At 40.3% G+C, this 16,719-nt stretch overlaps 1 protein-coding gene across 9 annotated transcripts in view; it reads left to right on the top strand.

Moving 5' to 3' along the window:
* Positions 1–14,791, top strand: part of LRRC49 (leucine rich repeat containing 49) — a 137,880-nt gene extending 123,089 nt beyond the window's left edge. For all 9 annotated transcript variants that reach the window (XM_014848223.3, XM_014848222.3, XM_070498953.1 and 6 more), the window contains one exon: positions 14,088–14,791. In XM_014848223.3, coding sequence (XP_014703709.1) covers positions 14,088–14,291 — 204 coding nt within the window. In that variant the 3' untranslated portion in view covers positions 14,292–14,791. The remainder of the gene's footprint in view (positions 1–14,087) is intronic.
* Positions 14,792–16,719: the final 1,928 nt, after the last annotated feature.

Below are 16,719 nucleotides of genomic sequence, written 5' to 3'. Positions count from 1 at the left end.
AATCTAAGGTGCAAAATTGTGATTATTCCTATAGACGTTGAAAAGGCATTTCACACAATTCAATGCTCATTCTAAAATTTTTTTAACTCACTAAGTAGGATAAACAGAAATTGGATAATAAACATGATGCGTGATGAGGAAACTCTAGAAACGTTAGCATTAGTGGTAGGCAGAATTCTGATTAAGATGACCTCCATGATTCTCACTCCCTGTCATCCACACTGTTGTATAATCCCCTCCCCTAAGTGCAAGTAAAACCTGTGACTTGCTTCTAACCAATGAAATGTGGCAAAGGTAAAAGAGATTTTGTGGATACAATTAAGATCCGTAATCAGTTGACTTTGAGTTAATGAAAAGGTTATCCTGGGTAAGCCTGACCTAATCAGGAAAGTCCTTTAAAAAAAGATTCAACATTTCCCTGAGAGATTCTCCTACTGGCCTTAAAGAAGGAAGCCACCATATTCTGAGAGGGTCACATGGCAAAGAACCAAAAGAAGCTTCTACAGAGTAGCCCCCTGCTGATAGCCAGGAAGAAAAGTGGACTCCAATCCTATAACTGCAAGGAAATGAATTCTGCCAACAACACCTGAGCCTAGAAGAAGACCCCCCCCCCCAAGCTTCAGAAAAGAACGTAGCCTAGCCAACACCTTGCCTGCAGCCTTGTGAAGTCCCGAGCAGAGCTTCCAGCTGAGCCACGTGTGGACTCCTGTTGCATGGAAACTGTGAGATAATAGATGTGTGTTGTTTTAAGCTGCCAAGTTTGAAGTAGTTTGTTGCATAGCAAGAGAACACTAATGCATCTGTGAAGTCAGTACCAAGACAAGGGTGTCCAATATCACCATTATTATTTATCAATACAGGCAATACAATTAGACAAGGGAAAGAAATCAGTGGTAACTTGCAAAGAAGGGGTTAAACTTACTATTTACACTATTTACAGACAGCATTGTTGAATACCTGTGAATCCCAAGAGAATTAATTGAGAAACTGTAAAAAGCCGTAAGAAAATTCAGTAATGGAGCAGAAACCAACAGCTTCCATATATAGATAGCAACCAAAAAGAAAACATAATGGAAGAAAAGATTCAACTCACAGTAGCAACACAAAAAAGATAAAATACTTAGTACTAAGCTAATTAATATGCAAGATGTATGAAGTAACCTTTAAAACATTAATGAAGCACACAAAAGATTTATACAAATAGAAAAATCTACCATGTTTTGGATAAGAAGGATCTAAAGCAAAATAGGTCAGTTTTCCTTAAGTTTATTTAAAAATTTAATATGATCCCAATAAAAATACCAAAAATTTTCCATTGAAGTTTTTTTAAACAAGTCGATCCTACAGTACATGTGGGAAAATAAACATAAATAGCTGTAAAAACTCTGAAAAAGGGAACCATGAAGCGAAGACTAGCATTACTAGATATTAAGGCATATTATAAAATCTTATCAATTAAAACAGGATGATCATGAGGAGATAGTCTAATGGAATAGAATGGAAAAGTCAAGTATACATCCAAATACAAAAGAGAATTTGTTATAAAGAATAATCTCAAACCACTCAGGTGAGCTATCCATTAAGTGATTTGGGAATAATTAGGGAACTGAGGAAAAAAGCTGGATTCAGACATTATATCTCTTATACCACCATAAATTCTAAATGGGTCAGAGATTTTGAAGTTCATAATGAAAGCATTAAAATTCTGTAAGAAACCATGGAAAGTTAACGTGTAGTATTGGGATGAAAAAGACCTCCAGGAGAATAAAATAAGTAAAGACAAATGACAAATTGAAAGAAACAGTTTGCATCTGATCTCCCTAAATTATAAAGAGCTTTTAGAAATCAGTAAGAAAAGGAGTCAGCAATTGAATATAGGTTGTATTACCTATTCAAAAACAATTTTTAAATAATATACCATTTACCATAACAACAAACACTGCAGGAATGAATAATAAAATATGTATAAGCCCTTTATGGAGGTTTCAATAAAATTCAGAATTTTATTGAAAGACATTGAAGAGGAACTGAAAAATAGTTTATGTTCATGGACAGAAACTTTCTACATGGTAAAGATGTCACTTCTTCCTAAATCCATCCATAAAGATAAGGCTGTTCTAATCAAAATTTGCACAGTGTTATTTGTGAAACTTCACCGGTTGATCCTAAAAGTTACCTGATAGAGCAAAGGACCTAAAATACACAAGAGTGAAAGTGATAGAACTTGCCTTTCCAGATATCAAGTGTTATTACAAAGCATAGTAATTACAGTAGTACACAAATAGACAGACCCATGGACAAAATAGAGAGCCAGAAGTATCCCATGGATATGGGGAAACTTTACACAGAAAGCAGATATTGTAGACTAGTGCAGACAGACTAAATGGTGCTGAGGGAATGGAATATCACATCAGAAATACATATTGAACCCCTACTTCACACCATACAACAAAAATTATTTCCAGATCAAATAAAAACCCAAGTATGAAAAACTTTAAAGCTCTCATTTAAAAAATAGGTGAAAACCTTTATGACCATGGTTGAGTAGGCTATGATTTTCTAACACCCCAAGGACACAAACTAAAAAGAAAAAAATTTTGATAAATTTGGCAATCAAAGTCATTGGTTTTTGGGTTTTTTTTTAACAGAATTAGTTTCAGTGGAGTCATATAAGCAGAGTCTTGATTAAAGTGGTTTGAGCAGTAAATGAGCAATGAAGAAGTAAAGACAGGGAATGTGGACTCCTGGTTTGAGAAACATCAAAGAGAAAAGAGGAATCTGAAGCCACATCATATTTTGGAAAGAACACTAGAAAAAGAGTTGGATTTGCATTCCACCACTTATTACCTGAAAGACCTTGCCCTGTTCATCACTGTGTCCTGGCTCAGCCCAGCATTCTTCCCTGTATACTATGCTCCCCACTTGAAAACATTTAAATCACTGCAGCACCAAGTGCTCGATCTCTCTCTTCCGGACGTCCTGAGTCGTTGAGGGAATTAGTTGAAGTGAGTTCCTCACAAATCAGGGTAAGCAGGCCCTTTCATTATATGTATGACATGTGTAATTATACACGACATGTAGAATTCTGTTGCTTGGTAATTGTCTGTCCATTTTCCTGACTCACTCTAAAAAACATTTAAGATGGATGTAGAATCAGAGAGCTGAAAAGGACTTTAAAAAAATCTAATCCTGTTCTTAGACATATGAGGAAAACTGGAAACTCAGGGGAACTGCTCAGGATCACGCGGTGAGGCACTGACTGAGCTGCCTCTGGAGCTCAGACCTCCTCATTCCTGGCCTTGGGCTCTTCCACAGTCTGTCATTCTGCTTCCGGAAGTCTTCTTGACCACCCCAGTGCAAGGGTTCTCTCTTCTCTGAACACTGATTATATTTGCTGTCTAAATATTTCATTCAGTACTTATCTACTGTTTAATTTTTTTATTTAGTTTTTCATATGTGTAGGCCACCTCTAACTAGACTGCAAGTTCTTAAGGAACTAGATTAGACTTTTGTCTACATAAGTATTAGTAGTTGATGTCTAATCCTGAGAAAGTCTCTCAACCTCTATTGGCTTTAGTTTCCCATTGTAAAATAGAGATATGGATTAAATCCAAATACCAGTACCATTATAGTTAAAATTGCTCTATCACAGATCCCACCTTTGACCTACTTTTTTTTCCAAACCATCTTCATGACAACACAGTTTGAGTTCAATGAAATAATATAAACAATATTATATAGAGTCCATTTCATCAGGATTAACTTGAAAATACTTGCTTTATGAACTCCACAGGGATATTGTGGAATAGAAAAATGTAAATGTATGAAAGCATTCGAGAATGGAAAAAGCATTATTCACAGAGCAGCAACTCCTGGACGGGTTAGGGCAGGAGGTATGTCTAACGTGCTCCTTAACAGTCATTCCGGACAGGCAGAGTCGTCCTGGCTGACACCTGAGGAGTCTCAGAGCATATGCACTGAGATGTAGAGTAATTGGCTTGGAGGAAAGAATAAATGAAGAAGTAAAAATGCTTTCAAACAGTTACTAAATTAAGGGTTATTATAGCAGATACATTTCTGTATCAACATGTTTATAAAGAAGTAATGGAAGAAACCGTAGCAGGAAATTTTAAAGCACCAAAATTGCATTATAACAATTAAGAAAAGTTTATTTTAATTTGTATTCTGTATAAATTACTTAACAAAATACATCATTTAAAATATTTTTTAAATTTTTGTTATTCCTAAATTACTATATGGGTTTTTTCCAGTCTTACTGCTAGAACTTTACCTTTTTCTTTTTTTTTTTATTAAGGTTATGAAAGTTAACATCCTTGTGAAATTACAGTTGTATATCATTATTAGTCATGTTGTAGGTACACCACTTCACCCCTAGTGCCCTCCCCCCATCCCCCCCTTTCCCCTGGCAACCACCAATCAGTTCTCTTTGTCCATATGTTAACCACCACCTGTGAGTGGAGTCATACAGAGTTCGTCTTTCTCTGTCTGGCTTATTTCACTCAACATAATACCCTCAAGGTCCATCCATGTTGTTGTGAATGGGACAACTTTGTCCTTTTTTATGGCTGAGTAGTACTCCATTGTATGTATATACCACATCTTCTTTATCCAATCATCAGTTGCTGGGCACTTAGGTTGGTTCCATGACTTGGCTATTGTGAATAATGCTGTGATGAACATAGGGATGCATGGAACTTTTGGAATTGCTGATTTCAGGTTCTTAGGATAGATACCCAGTAGTGGGATGGCTGGGTCATAAGGTATTTCTATTCTTAACTTTTTGAGGAATCTCCATACTGTTTTCCATAGTGGCTGCACCAGTTTGCATTCCCACCAACAGTGTATGAGGGTTCCCTTTTCTCCACAGCCTCTCCAACATTTGTCACTCTTGGTTTTGGATATTTTTGCCATTCTAACAGGTGTAAGGTGGTATCGTAGTGTAGTTTTGATTTGCATTTCCCTGATGATTAGTGATGATGAGCATCCGTATATCTTCTTTGGAGAAATGTCTGTTCATGTCCCCTGCCCATTTTGTAATTGGGTTGTTTGATTTTTTATTGTTGAGTTGTGTGAGTTCTTTGTATATTATGGAGATTAACCCTTTGTCGGATAAATAACTTGTGAATATTTTTTCTCAATTAGTGGGCTGTTTCTTCGTTTCAGTCCTGTTTTCCCTTGCCTTGAAGAAGCTCTTTAGTCTGATGAAGTCCCATTTGTTTATTCTTTCTATTGTTTCCCTCATGTGAGGGGTTATGGTGTCCGAAAAGATTCTTTTGAAGCTGATATCAAAGAATGTACAGCCGATATTCTCTTCTAGAAGACTTATTGTTTCAGGCCTAATCTTTAGGTCTTTGATCCATTTTGAGTTTATTTTAGTGAATGTTGAAAAAGAGTGGTTGATTTTCATTCTTTTACATGTGGCTGTCCAGTTTTCCCAGCACCATTTGTTGAAGAGACTTTCTTTCCTCCATTGTAGGCCCTCAGCTCCTTTGTCAAAGATAAGCTGTCCATAGATGTGTGGTTTTATTTCTGGGCTTTCAATTCTGTTCCATTGATCTGTGCATCTGTTTTTGTACCAGTACCATGCTGTTTTGATTACTGTAGCTTTGTAGTATGTTTTGAAGTCAGGGATTGTGATGCCTCCAGCTTTGTTCTTCTTTCTCAGGATTGCTTTAGCAATTCGGGGTCTTTTGTTGCCCCATATGAATTTTAGGATTCTTTGTTCAATTTCTGTAAAGAATGACATTGGAATTCTGATTGGGATAGTGTTGAATCTGTAGATTGCTTTAGGTAGTATGGACATTTTAACTATGTTTATTCTTCCAATCCATGTGCATGGAATGTCTTTCCATCTCTTTATGTCGTCGTCGATTTCTTTCAAGGAAGTCTTGTAGTTTTCGTTGTATAGATCTTTCACTTCCTTGGTTAAATTTATCCCAAGGTATTTTATTCTTTTTGTTGCGATCGTGAATGGGATTGAGTTCTTGAGATCTTTTTCTTTTAGTTCATTGTTAGCATATAGAAATGCTACTGATTTATGTATGTTGATTTTATACTCTGCAACTTTGCTGTAGTTGTTGATTGTTTCTAATAGTTTTTCTATGGATTCTTTGGGGTTTTCTATATATATAAGATCATGTCGTCTGCAAACAGCAAGAGTTTTACTTCTTTGTTGCCTATTTGGATTCCTTTTATTTCTTTTTCCTGCCGAATTCCTCTGGCCAAAACCTCCAGTACTATGTTGAATAAGAGTGGTGAAAGTGGGCACCCTTGTCTTGTTCCTGTTCTGAGAGGGATGGGTTTCAGTTTTTGTCCGTTGAGTATGATGTTGGCTGTGGGTTTGTCATATATGGCCTTTATTATGTTTAGGTACTTTCATTCTATACCCATTTTATTGAGGGTTTTTATCATAAATGGATGTTGGATCTTGTCGAATGCTTTCTCTGCATCTATTGAGATGATCATGTGGTTTTTGTTTCTCATTTTGTTAGTGTAGTGAATCATGTTGATTGACTTGTGGATGTTGAACCATCCCTGTGTCCCTGGTATAAATCCCACTTGATCATGGTGTATAATCTTTCTGATGTATTGCTGTATTCGGTTTGCCAAAATTTTGTTGAGGATTTTTGCATCTATGTTCATCAGTGATATTGGCCTGTAGTTTTCCTTCTTTCTGTTGTCCTTTTCAGGTTTGGGGATCAGGGTGATGTTGGCTTCATAGAATGTATTAGGGAGTGCTCCATCTTCCTCTATTTTCTGGAATAGTTTGAGAAGGATAGGTATTAAATCTTCTTTGAATGTTTGGTAGAATTCTCCAGAGAAGCCGTCTGGTCCTGGACTCTTATTTTTGGGGAGGTTTTTGATTACTGTTTCTATTTCTTTACTTGTGATTGGTCTATTCAGATTCTCTATTTCTTCCTGATTCAGTTTGGGTAGGTTGTATGAGTCTAGGAATTTATCCATTTCTTCTAGGTTGTTCAATTTGTTGGCATATAGTTTTTCATAGTATTCTCTTATGATCCTTTGTATTTCTTCAGTATCTGTTGTGATTTCTCCTCTCTCGTTCCTAATTTTATTTATTTGAGACTTCTCTCTTTTTTTTTTTAGTGAGTCTGGCTAAGGGTTTGTCGATTTTGTTAATTTTTTCGAAGAACCAACTCTTTGTTTCATTGATCCTTTCTACTGTCTTTTTTGTTTCAATATCATTTATTTCTGCTCTAATTTTTATTATTTCCCTCCTTCTACTGGCTTTGGGCTTTGTTTGTTCTTCTTTTTCTAATTCTGTTAGGTGTTGTTTGAGGTTGTTTATGTAAGATTTTTCTTGCTTATTGAGGTAAGCCTGTATTGCAATGAATTTCCCTCTTAGGACTGCCTTTGCTGCATCCCAGATCATTTGGTACGGTGTGTTTTCATTTTCATTTGTCTCCAGATAATGTTTGATTTCTTCTTTAATTTCTTCAGTAATCCATTGTTTGTTCAGTAGCATGTTGTTTAGTCTCCACATTTTTGGCCCTTTCCCAGCTTTACTCTTGTAGTTGATTTCTAGTTTCATAGCATTATGATTAGAAAAGATGCTTGATATTATTTCAACCCTCTTGAACTCATTGATGCTTGCTTTGTTTGCCAAGATATGGTCTATCCTTGAGAATGTTCCATGCGCGCTTGAGTAGAATGTGTAACCTGCTGTTTTTGGATGAAGTGTCCTATATATATCTATTAGGTCCATCTGATCTAATTGTTCATTTAATTCTATAATTTCCTTGTTGATTTTCTGTCTGGATGATCTGTCCATTGGTTTTAACGGGGTGTTGAGGTCCCCTACTATTATTGTATTGCTGTTGATGTCTCCTTTTATTTTTATTAATAGTTTCTTTACGAATTTTGGTGCTCCTGTGTTAGGTGCGTATATATTTATAAGTGTTATGTCATCTTGGTGGAGCGTCCCTTTTATCGTTATATACTGCCCCTGTTTGTCTTTCTTTATCTGTTTTGCTTTGAAGTCTACTTTGATATAAGTATGGCAACACCTGCTTTCTGTTGTTCATTATTAGCTTGGAGTATTGTCTTCCATCCCTTCACTTTGAGTCTGTGTTTGTCTTTGGGGCTGAGGTGTGTTTCCTGGAGGCAGCATATTGTTGGATCTTGTTCTTTGATCCATCCTGCCACTCTGTGCCTTTTGATTGGAGAGTTCAATCCATTCACGTTTAGAGTGATTATTGAAACGTGGGGGCCTACTGTTGCCATTTTATCACTTGTTTTCTGGTTCTTTTGCATTTTGTCCTGATGGAGAGCTGTTACTTTGTGTTATTGTCCTTCTGCTTATCTCCTTTGTTCTGGATTTTGTAACCCCTTTCCTTTTTTTGATTTTTCAGGAATGTGGTTCTTCCTGAGCATTTCTTGAAGAGGAGGTTTTGTGGTGATGAACTCCCTTAACTTTTGTTTATCTGGGAAAGTTTTTATTTCTCCATCATATTTGAAGGATATTTTCGCTGGGTAGAGTATTCTTGGCTCAGGTTTTTGTCCTTCAGAATTTTGAATATTTCATTCCAATCTCTTCTAGCCTGAAAGGTCTCTCCTGAGAAATCTGCTGATAGCCTTATGGGGTTTCCTTGGTAAGTTATTTTCTTCTGCCTGGCTGCCCTTAGTATTTTCTCTTTGTCGTTGACTTTTGCTAGTTTCACTACTATATGCCTTGGGGTTGGTCTTCTTGCGTTAATAAAGTTTGGAGATCTATTGGCTTCTGTCACATGAAGTTCCATCTCTCTTCCCAAGTTTGGAAAGTTCTCAGCTATTATTTCTTTGAACAGGCCTTCTGCCCCCTTCTTCTCTTCTCCCTCTGGTATACCTATAATCCTTATGTTGCATCTCCTAATTGAGTGAGATAATTCTCGGAGAGTTTCTTCATTTCTTTTTAGTCTTAGTTCTCTCTCCTCCTCTGTCTGCAGCATTTCTATATTCCTATCCTCCAAATTGCTAATTCTGTCCTCCATATTATCGACCCTACTGTTCAGAGAGTCCAAATTTTTCTTAGTCTCCTCCATTGTGTTCTTCATCTCCAGTATTTCTAATTGGTTCTTCTTTATAGTGTCAAGCTCTTTTGTGACATAGCTCCTGAACTCATTGAGTTGTCTATCTGAACTCTCTTTTAACTCGTTGAGTTTTTTAATAATGGCAGTTTTGAAATCATCGTCATTTTGGTTATAGATTTCATTGTCTTTGGGATTCTTTTCTGGGTCCTTATCATTTTCCTTCTGTTCTGGAGATTTAATATATTTTTTCATACTGCTTGATGGCGTGGATTTGTGCCTCCGCATAGAGATAGAGTTTAGTCGCTGCTTCCACTTGTTGTGACGGGTGTTGAGGGGGGCAGCTGTTTAGACTGCACCAACCAGGAACCCTGTCAGCTGTTACTGACTGGACCTGGACCCCTCCTCGTAGTCACAGTGGTCCTGTGGGGTCCCTCATCGGTTGTGGGGGCAATTGCAAGGGGGCCTCAGGCTGCTGGTGCCTACTGTTGCAGCCCACTTAGACGCGCTCCCTCCTTGTGGTCTGCAGTGGTGTTGTGGGCTTTCTCAGCAGCCAGGAGCAGGATCATATATAATCGCCGCTTTGTCCCTAACATAGCCCACAAGATCACACTTGTCCACTATAGGTCCCAGCAGAGCTATGGGTATCTTCTGCAGTCTGTCGTTAGCTCACCCAGCTGTGCTACTTTTGCCCCAGGGCCTTCCCGCCTTGCGATTCCCAGTCAGGACCTCTCCACTAGTGCTGTGCAGAGGCTTTTGCTGAGGCTGCTGTAGGAACCTGGAGTTCCCCCCTGGGCTATGTAGCCGTTTCACTGGAGCTCCACTCTGCCCCATTCCACTCTCACGGGATCTCTGGGAGCCCCATGCCTCGTCTGGGACACGGCCAGAGTGGCGGTGGCTTGTAGGCTGCTGCCTTGTGGGAAATTCTGCTCTAGGGAGCTTCTTGGTATTCCGAATGCTGGGTGGGGCATCCCTGCCAATGGTGAGCAGAGGCCCTCCCTGCTGGGGGTGGTGCAGGACCCTGGAGTGTCCCCCCGGGCTGCAGAGCCGGGTATTGGAGCTCCAACCCTGTCCCCAAGCACATCCACAGGAAGTCTGGGCGCCCCCTACACCAACCCGTGCGCCAGAGACCGTGGGCCCAGCAGCAGCTTGCGGTCTGGTGCCATGCCAGGGAATCCACCTGCTGGGAGCTTCCCTTTGTTCTGGCTTCTGGGTGGGCCTCCCTGCTAATGGTGAGTGGAGTCCTTCCCTGCCGGTGGGTGCGGGACCCTGGGGATTCCCCTTGGGCTTAGGTGTAATCACGGGGGGCTTGAGTAGGGCTGTTGTCACCTGTTTCCACCGCCGCTCCGCTGGTGAGTGCACACTCCTGCCCTTGGTATGTGGCAATGCTATGGGGGAGTCCACTGGAAGAGAGCCTCCTGCAGGAACTAGGCTGTCCAGGGGTTGGGGGTCGGGGGTCGGAGAGTTTTCACCTATTTCCACCTCCTCCTGGGGGGAAGTCCATCCACCTTCCGATGTAGAGACTCTTAGGCATCTTGAGATGCTATCTGGATATCCTTTGTTAATCAGTGAATGTCCAATTAGTTGTAGATTCGTCAGGGGAGAGACAAAGAAGACCACTCACTACGCCATCTTGGTCCCGCCTATTAGCACACTCTTATTGCAATTGTCCTCTTAATTGGGTTGGTACCCAGTATAGCTGGTTGCTAGGCTCAGGGGCATACAGTTGTGATAGGCCTGAGGCCAACAAGGCTGATGTCAGTTCTCTTAGGAGTGCAGCTGAGTAGGGCTAGCCCTTGGCATGGAGGCACTGAGTTGTTTCAGGCTTTGGAAGGTGGGGCTGATCCTTTTTATGGCTATTTGTGAAACACAAGTCTTCTGCTGCTGCTAAGCCTCACCCCCCTCTGGACCGCATACACTGTCAGCACAGTCCTGGTCCGTGCACACTTCTCAACCCCCTGGAGCGTACCCCACCACCACACTGCAGAGGCCCCCACCTCTGCCCCAATGCTCCCCACAGTTCACCTGGTCCTCACACAAGCCCTGCCCCACAGAGGCAGACACCTTTGCCTGCCTGTAGAGGATCAAGGCACTCAGTCAATGCAGGCTGAAAAGTAGCCTGAGGGCTTGCTGTTAGGTGGGGCCAGTCCCTAGGGTGGGTTGCGTGCCCTGGCTGAACTGGATTAAATCTGTGCTCTAGTGGGTGTGGCAGACCCCTGGGCTAACAGCCCAAGGGACGCACCTCAATGGCCCCCACCTGTGTCCATATCAGCACGCCTGGACCAGCTCAAAACAATGGCCCCCACCAATGTCTCAGTCTCCGGAGAGGATCCTCCTCTCACCAAGATGCCCCCAGAGCCCACCAGGTGAGTCTCGTTTCACCAAAGGACAGTCAGCCTTCTCTCTGGTGATTTTAGGTTGCTGCAATGAGTGACTGGCCCCTTTAAGACCCGGATCTTTTCGGCTTTCGTCTGATAGCTTTTCTGGGGTGTCCTCGCTGCAGTTAATAGCCAGCAAAGCCAGACAGTAAGACCCCCCCCCTCTCATTTGGGCTGAGTCCGAAGGATGGTTATAGCAGTATTGCCCCAACTCCATACCTCACTCCTCCAGGGAGGGCTGTGTACCTTAGGTTGGCTCCCACCTGGCCAACTGAGAAGCTCTGCTGCTCCCAAAGGTGGCTTTTTTCCTCTCTGGCCAGAGTTACTGCCTCTTCTGCTTTCGTTAGGACTGTCCCTTGTTGTGGGGGTTCTTTTTATCCAGTTTTCAGTTTTCAATCCAGGGTGATTCTTCCTAAAATTGTTGTAACCTGGTTGTGTTTGTGGGAGGAGGCGAGTTCAACATCTGCTCACAGCACCATCTTGACAAGAACTCCTTTTAACTCAAAATCATGTTTTAAGAAACTTAAAAATCTGCAGAGAGACCTTCACTAAATATGCTTTGTGCCTTCTACTTGTAGAAATGCATTGCTTGTTGTAAAATATTGCTCGTTTTAGTTATTGATCTCTGGTGAGTCACACTTGTCCTACTTCCGGGTAGTCCCTGGGTAGCCCAGATTTACTGAGTGTTCAAAGGGAGCAGCTAAATGCTGTTCTCATCGACAAGCTAACTTAGTGCAGGTGACTAAGTCCCAGACTGTATTTCCGAGTTAGAGAAGTGAGGTTCATTGGTGGAGTAGCCAGCTGGAACCATTTGTTATTCATCGCCCATCAAAATCTGTACATATTTTTATGATAGGTCAACCCATGACCTGTTGTTTTTAGTACATGAACTAAATCAAATCAGCATGTTGACTCCTGAATGGTGAATGATTATTTAGAGAAATCTTACATGTCATAAGAAAATTTTCAAAATATGCCTCTGTTAGGGAAAGTTAGGACAGTTGGGACTCATCATTGACTTACATTAATTGATCAGGAACCTAAAACATATTTTATTGTTTTAAAAATTGTAAAAATTTGGAAAAGGAAGAGAAATAGATAAAGGAGGAAAAAAGCACTCATGGTCTCATAACCCAAAGACAGTCTTAATGACACTTCAGTATATTTTCTTCAATAATTTTCTGTGTATTTTTTCTAACTTTTTAATGAAAATTTGAAACGTTCAGCAAAGTTGAAAGAATTTTACAGGAAACACCCATACACCCAAACCTGGATCCTACTATTAACATTGTACTATACAGTGTACTTGCTTTGTCACATATCTGTGCGTCTGCCCATCCTCTATCCGTCAACAGTGCACCTTATTTTTTAAATTCATTTCAGAGTAATTGCAGATATTAGCATGCTTCTCCCTAAATAATTCAGTATTTGTTATTTGATAACGTTTCTTCTTTTTAGGTAAAATTTATATACAATGAAATATAAATTTTAGGTGTACAATTGCTAAGTTTTGACAAATACATACACTTGTATAACCCAGCCTCTATTAAAATTTCATTTTGTATTTTTCCTTTTCCATTTAACATTATAGTGTATTTTCCTTGTTATTGCAGATCTTCATAAGTGTAATTTTAATGGCAATATCCATTGATATTTTAAATTTAACTCTTTAATTCATCTTGAAATTATTTTGGTATTTTGATTTGAATTGGAGGTTTCAATAGATCTTTTCAAAGTAATTAAACCTATTGTCTCATTGACATTTATTATTTCTTTCCTCCTTCATTGATGGAGACTTTTTCCCTTGTAATTCTGATTATCTTATCTATTGCATTGATTTTTCCATATTATAACACTTTCCAGCATCATGCCTTTATAGTCCCCAAAAGTATCAATAAGCAAAATTAATGTTGAATCCTTGCATTAAAACAAAATGGCCTTGTCTCAGCCCCTGGGATGAAATTGGGGCCCAATGCCCTAATATCCTTGGGCCCAAAACTTTCCCTGTTGTGTTTGCACTCCAGATTTTTCACGTGCAGACTGCCAGACCCAGAAGTTGAATGGGAGCACTATTTCTTTCAAAGGCCAAGTTTCAGGTCCCCAACTTGTGTATATTTCCTCTTCCTCCTTGTACACTTCCCCCAACTTTGTCCAAATGGTCTAAGCCACATAAGTTAGTATAATATATCACTACCTGCTTTCCTAAAACACAGAATCAGTTCAGAGTATGGCTGTTTAAAGTATGTATATGGATCTTCACTGACCTCATACCAATTAAGATTGTCAGTATCAGTACTGTGATACATTACCACTAGAAACTGTGAATCTGTGCGTTCAGTTGACTTGTGTGAGCTGAACTACCTGAACTGAGTAAGGGGAAAGTCTACCAAGGGAGAAATAGTAGTTATGAGCCAGTGATTCCAATAAAGAAACACATTTTCTAAGAGAGCTGTCCAACAGAGGTAGGAGTGGACTGGGAAGCAGTGAGCTCCTGATTGCTGTCTTGCTCAAGCAGAGCTCTGTGTCAAGTGTCTAGGAAAGTGTTCCTGCTCTCAGGGTTGGGGCTCAGAACAGATTATTTCAAGTTTCTCTGGTTCAGCTGATTGTTGCTTTGGCTTTTGGATTAATTATGATTCAATGCAAATTTTTCTTTTTTTAACAGGAAATAAAGGAAAAAAAGAAATTCTGCAAGATGTATATTGAGGACCTTGTGAAGGAAGCCACAGAGATCAACATGAAAAATGAGGCTTTGCAGAAGCTTTGGCCACAAATGTTCATTGAGCTTGTTAGGGATGCAGTCATAGAAATCCGCAACAAAAGCTCCTACATGAAGCTTTGCCTGCAGCAGATAACTGACCAAAAATAGAAATGACTTGTAGTTACAGTTGATTTTAGCAGTTTTATGTTTTTCAAGGTTGAAAATACGTAGGTTAAACATGTTAAAACAACAACAACACTATCCTACAAACTAGAGAGACTAGCATCAAGCCATTATTGCCTACTGTTCTCATAAGTAAAGGTTAGGAAGGAAAGAAAGAAAGAGAGCAAGAAAGGGAGGGTTAATTTCCTCCATATGTTGACCAAACCACCTTTGGGAACTAAGCGGTCTGCAGAGATCGCCTGGGCCTTGCATTAGCACTGCATTTTCAGTTCTTGCTCTGACTGGTGCCCCTGCTGGAGCCCAAAGCACTCAGTGTTTGCTCATGTTCAGCATGAGTTGCTTTTACCTACTTTCAGCTGGAAATTTCCAATTGTTTGCCTTTTTATTTTATGTCATGATTTCAAAGCCAAAAATATGTTCTTTTTTATGAATGAAGAATAAACTTATTAATAAATTAGTTTAAAAAAAGGCGTTTGCCTCCTTAATCCAGTGGGAATTGTCGTATTTACTGTATGTTCCTCCTTAGCTGAATAGGAGCCCTTGTCTTCACTTACATGAGAAGAGGTCCTACTCTTCCAGGGATGCTGTTCTCCTCAGGGTACGGCAGGAGATTCTGGGGGTCACTGTGGGCAGAAAATATGAAAATGAGTCAAAACTGGGGCAGGAAAAAATGCTTTGTGTGGGGGCCGGCCCTGTGGCCGAGTGGTTAAGTTTGTGCACTCTGCTTTGGTGGCCCAGGGTTTCACTGGTTTGGATCCTGGGCACGGACATGGCACTGCTCATCAGGCCACGTTGAGGTGGCGTCCCACATGCCACAACTAGAAGGACCCACAACTAAAATATACAACTATGTACTGGGGGGCTTTGGGGAGAAAAAAAGCAGGAAAAAAAAAGATTGGCAGCAGTTGTTAGCTCAGGTGCCAATCTTTAAAAAAGTGCTTTGTCTTAAAGGATCCTTAGTGAATGTAAGATGCAGTTATAAATCATCTGCTTTAAATTATAAATTATAAAATATAAATTATAATCACTTGTCTTCTCTGAAAGGTGTTTCCTTCTGTTGGTAGCTATTCTGAGGCTCTTTTTTCCAGCAGGAATATGTCCCTGTACCTCAGAAGATTTAGGAATTCATGAGTGAAAGGTTCTCATTTTTCTAATTCCATATGAAGATCTAATAGGTAAACAGGATATAAGCAGGGGTTTGTCCTGGTTCATGCTGGTGAGGAGGGTGGTTGGAGCCCATTACCATAGCTAGAGATGGTACAACTTCAGAAAAACGATCTTACAGGTCAATAAATGGGACTTCTCCAGTTTGCTCAGATTTTGCCTAGCAGCTCATGTCAGCAGAACCACCATGATGTGGGAAAACAACAATGAAGTTATAGGACAACAAAGTCATACAGAAATGCTGGGAAGGAAGCTAGGTAAGCTACTTTTGCAGTTCTAAGAAGGGCTCACATCCTTAAGAATTCCTAGTCATCCTCCCCCAAGAAAGAGTGCTCAAGCTTAGGAGGTAAACATAATATTTAAGAAGGTGACGCTGTAAGTCACCCTGTCCTGGGTTCGCATCTTGGAACTTAAGCTACCAGCTGGATAGCTTGTAACCAATCTGAACCTCAGTTTCCTCATAAGAGAAGCTACCCCATAAGATTGTTGTGAGGATCAAATGAGATAATACATTTAAAGCATTTATTATAATGCCTGGGACAGAGCAAACGCCCAGTAAATGGAGCTAATTCTTCTAGATACAAGTGGAACCACAGAATTGGTGCCCCAGGACAGGAAAAGCTATTAGCTTTTCTTGCTGATCCTTCAGTCTCTCTATATTGAAACACGGAGCATCTCTCATCTGGCTGGTAAAGGGTGATCTCTCCTGGGGTTTATATCTTGTTTGGTATAGAAATGAGTTCTCACCCTGAGGGTGATGTTGAGAGAAAAACCAAGAATATCTTGCTCATGGACTTCTAGTAAACAGGAAAGGCAAGAACCTATGACTACTCAGGAGTGTGGGGAATTATTGCTCACTCTAGGCTTTGCAGGTGAATGGCCTGGCTGTCTAATAAATAATCTGTCTCGTTTCTCGAATGCTGCCTCTCCTCCCTTAACCCATCCCTGAAGCCAGAGGCACTTGACCCTCACGTTTACATGCATTCTTGGCCCTCCCCAGTCATTCTGGGAATTTAAGGAACCCTGGGTCATCACTTAATGACTTGGCAGCAAGCCTACCCAGGCGCTGCTGGCTCAACCTAGACCATCTGTTTCAGGCCTAGTAATAGGGTTTCTGTCTTGTTCCTGAAACCAAACTGCCTTATGCCCCAGCTTTAGTCACTTAGTTTGACATCCCTTTGTACCTGAGCTCCCTCTTGTCTGCCCCTACTATCCCATACTGATTGATTTCTATGTCCTGAATCCTTAT

The sequence above is a fragment of the Equus asinus genome, chromosome 2, assembly GCF_041296235.1.
Source record: "Equus asinus isolate D_3611 breed Donkey chromosome 2, EquAss-T2T_v2, whole genome shotgun sequence".
Taxonomy (NCBI): Eukaryota; Metazoa; Chordata; class Mammalia; order Perissodactyla; family Equidae; genus Equus; species Equus asinus.
This window is presented reverse-complemented; position numbering and strand designations above follow the sequence as displayed.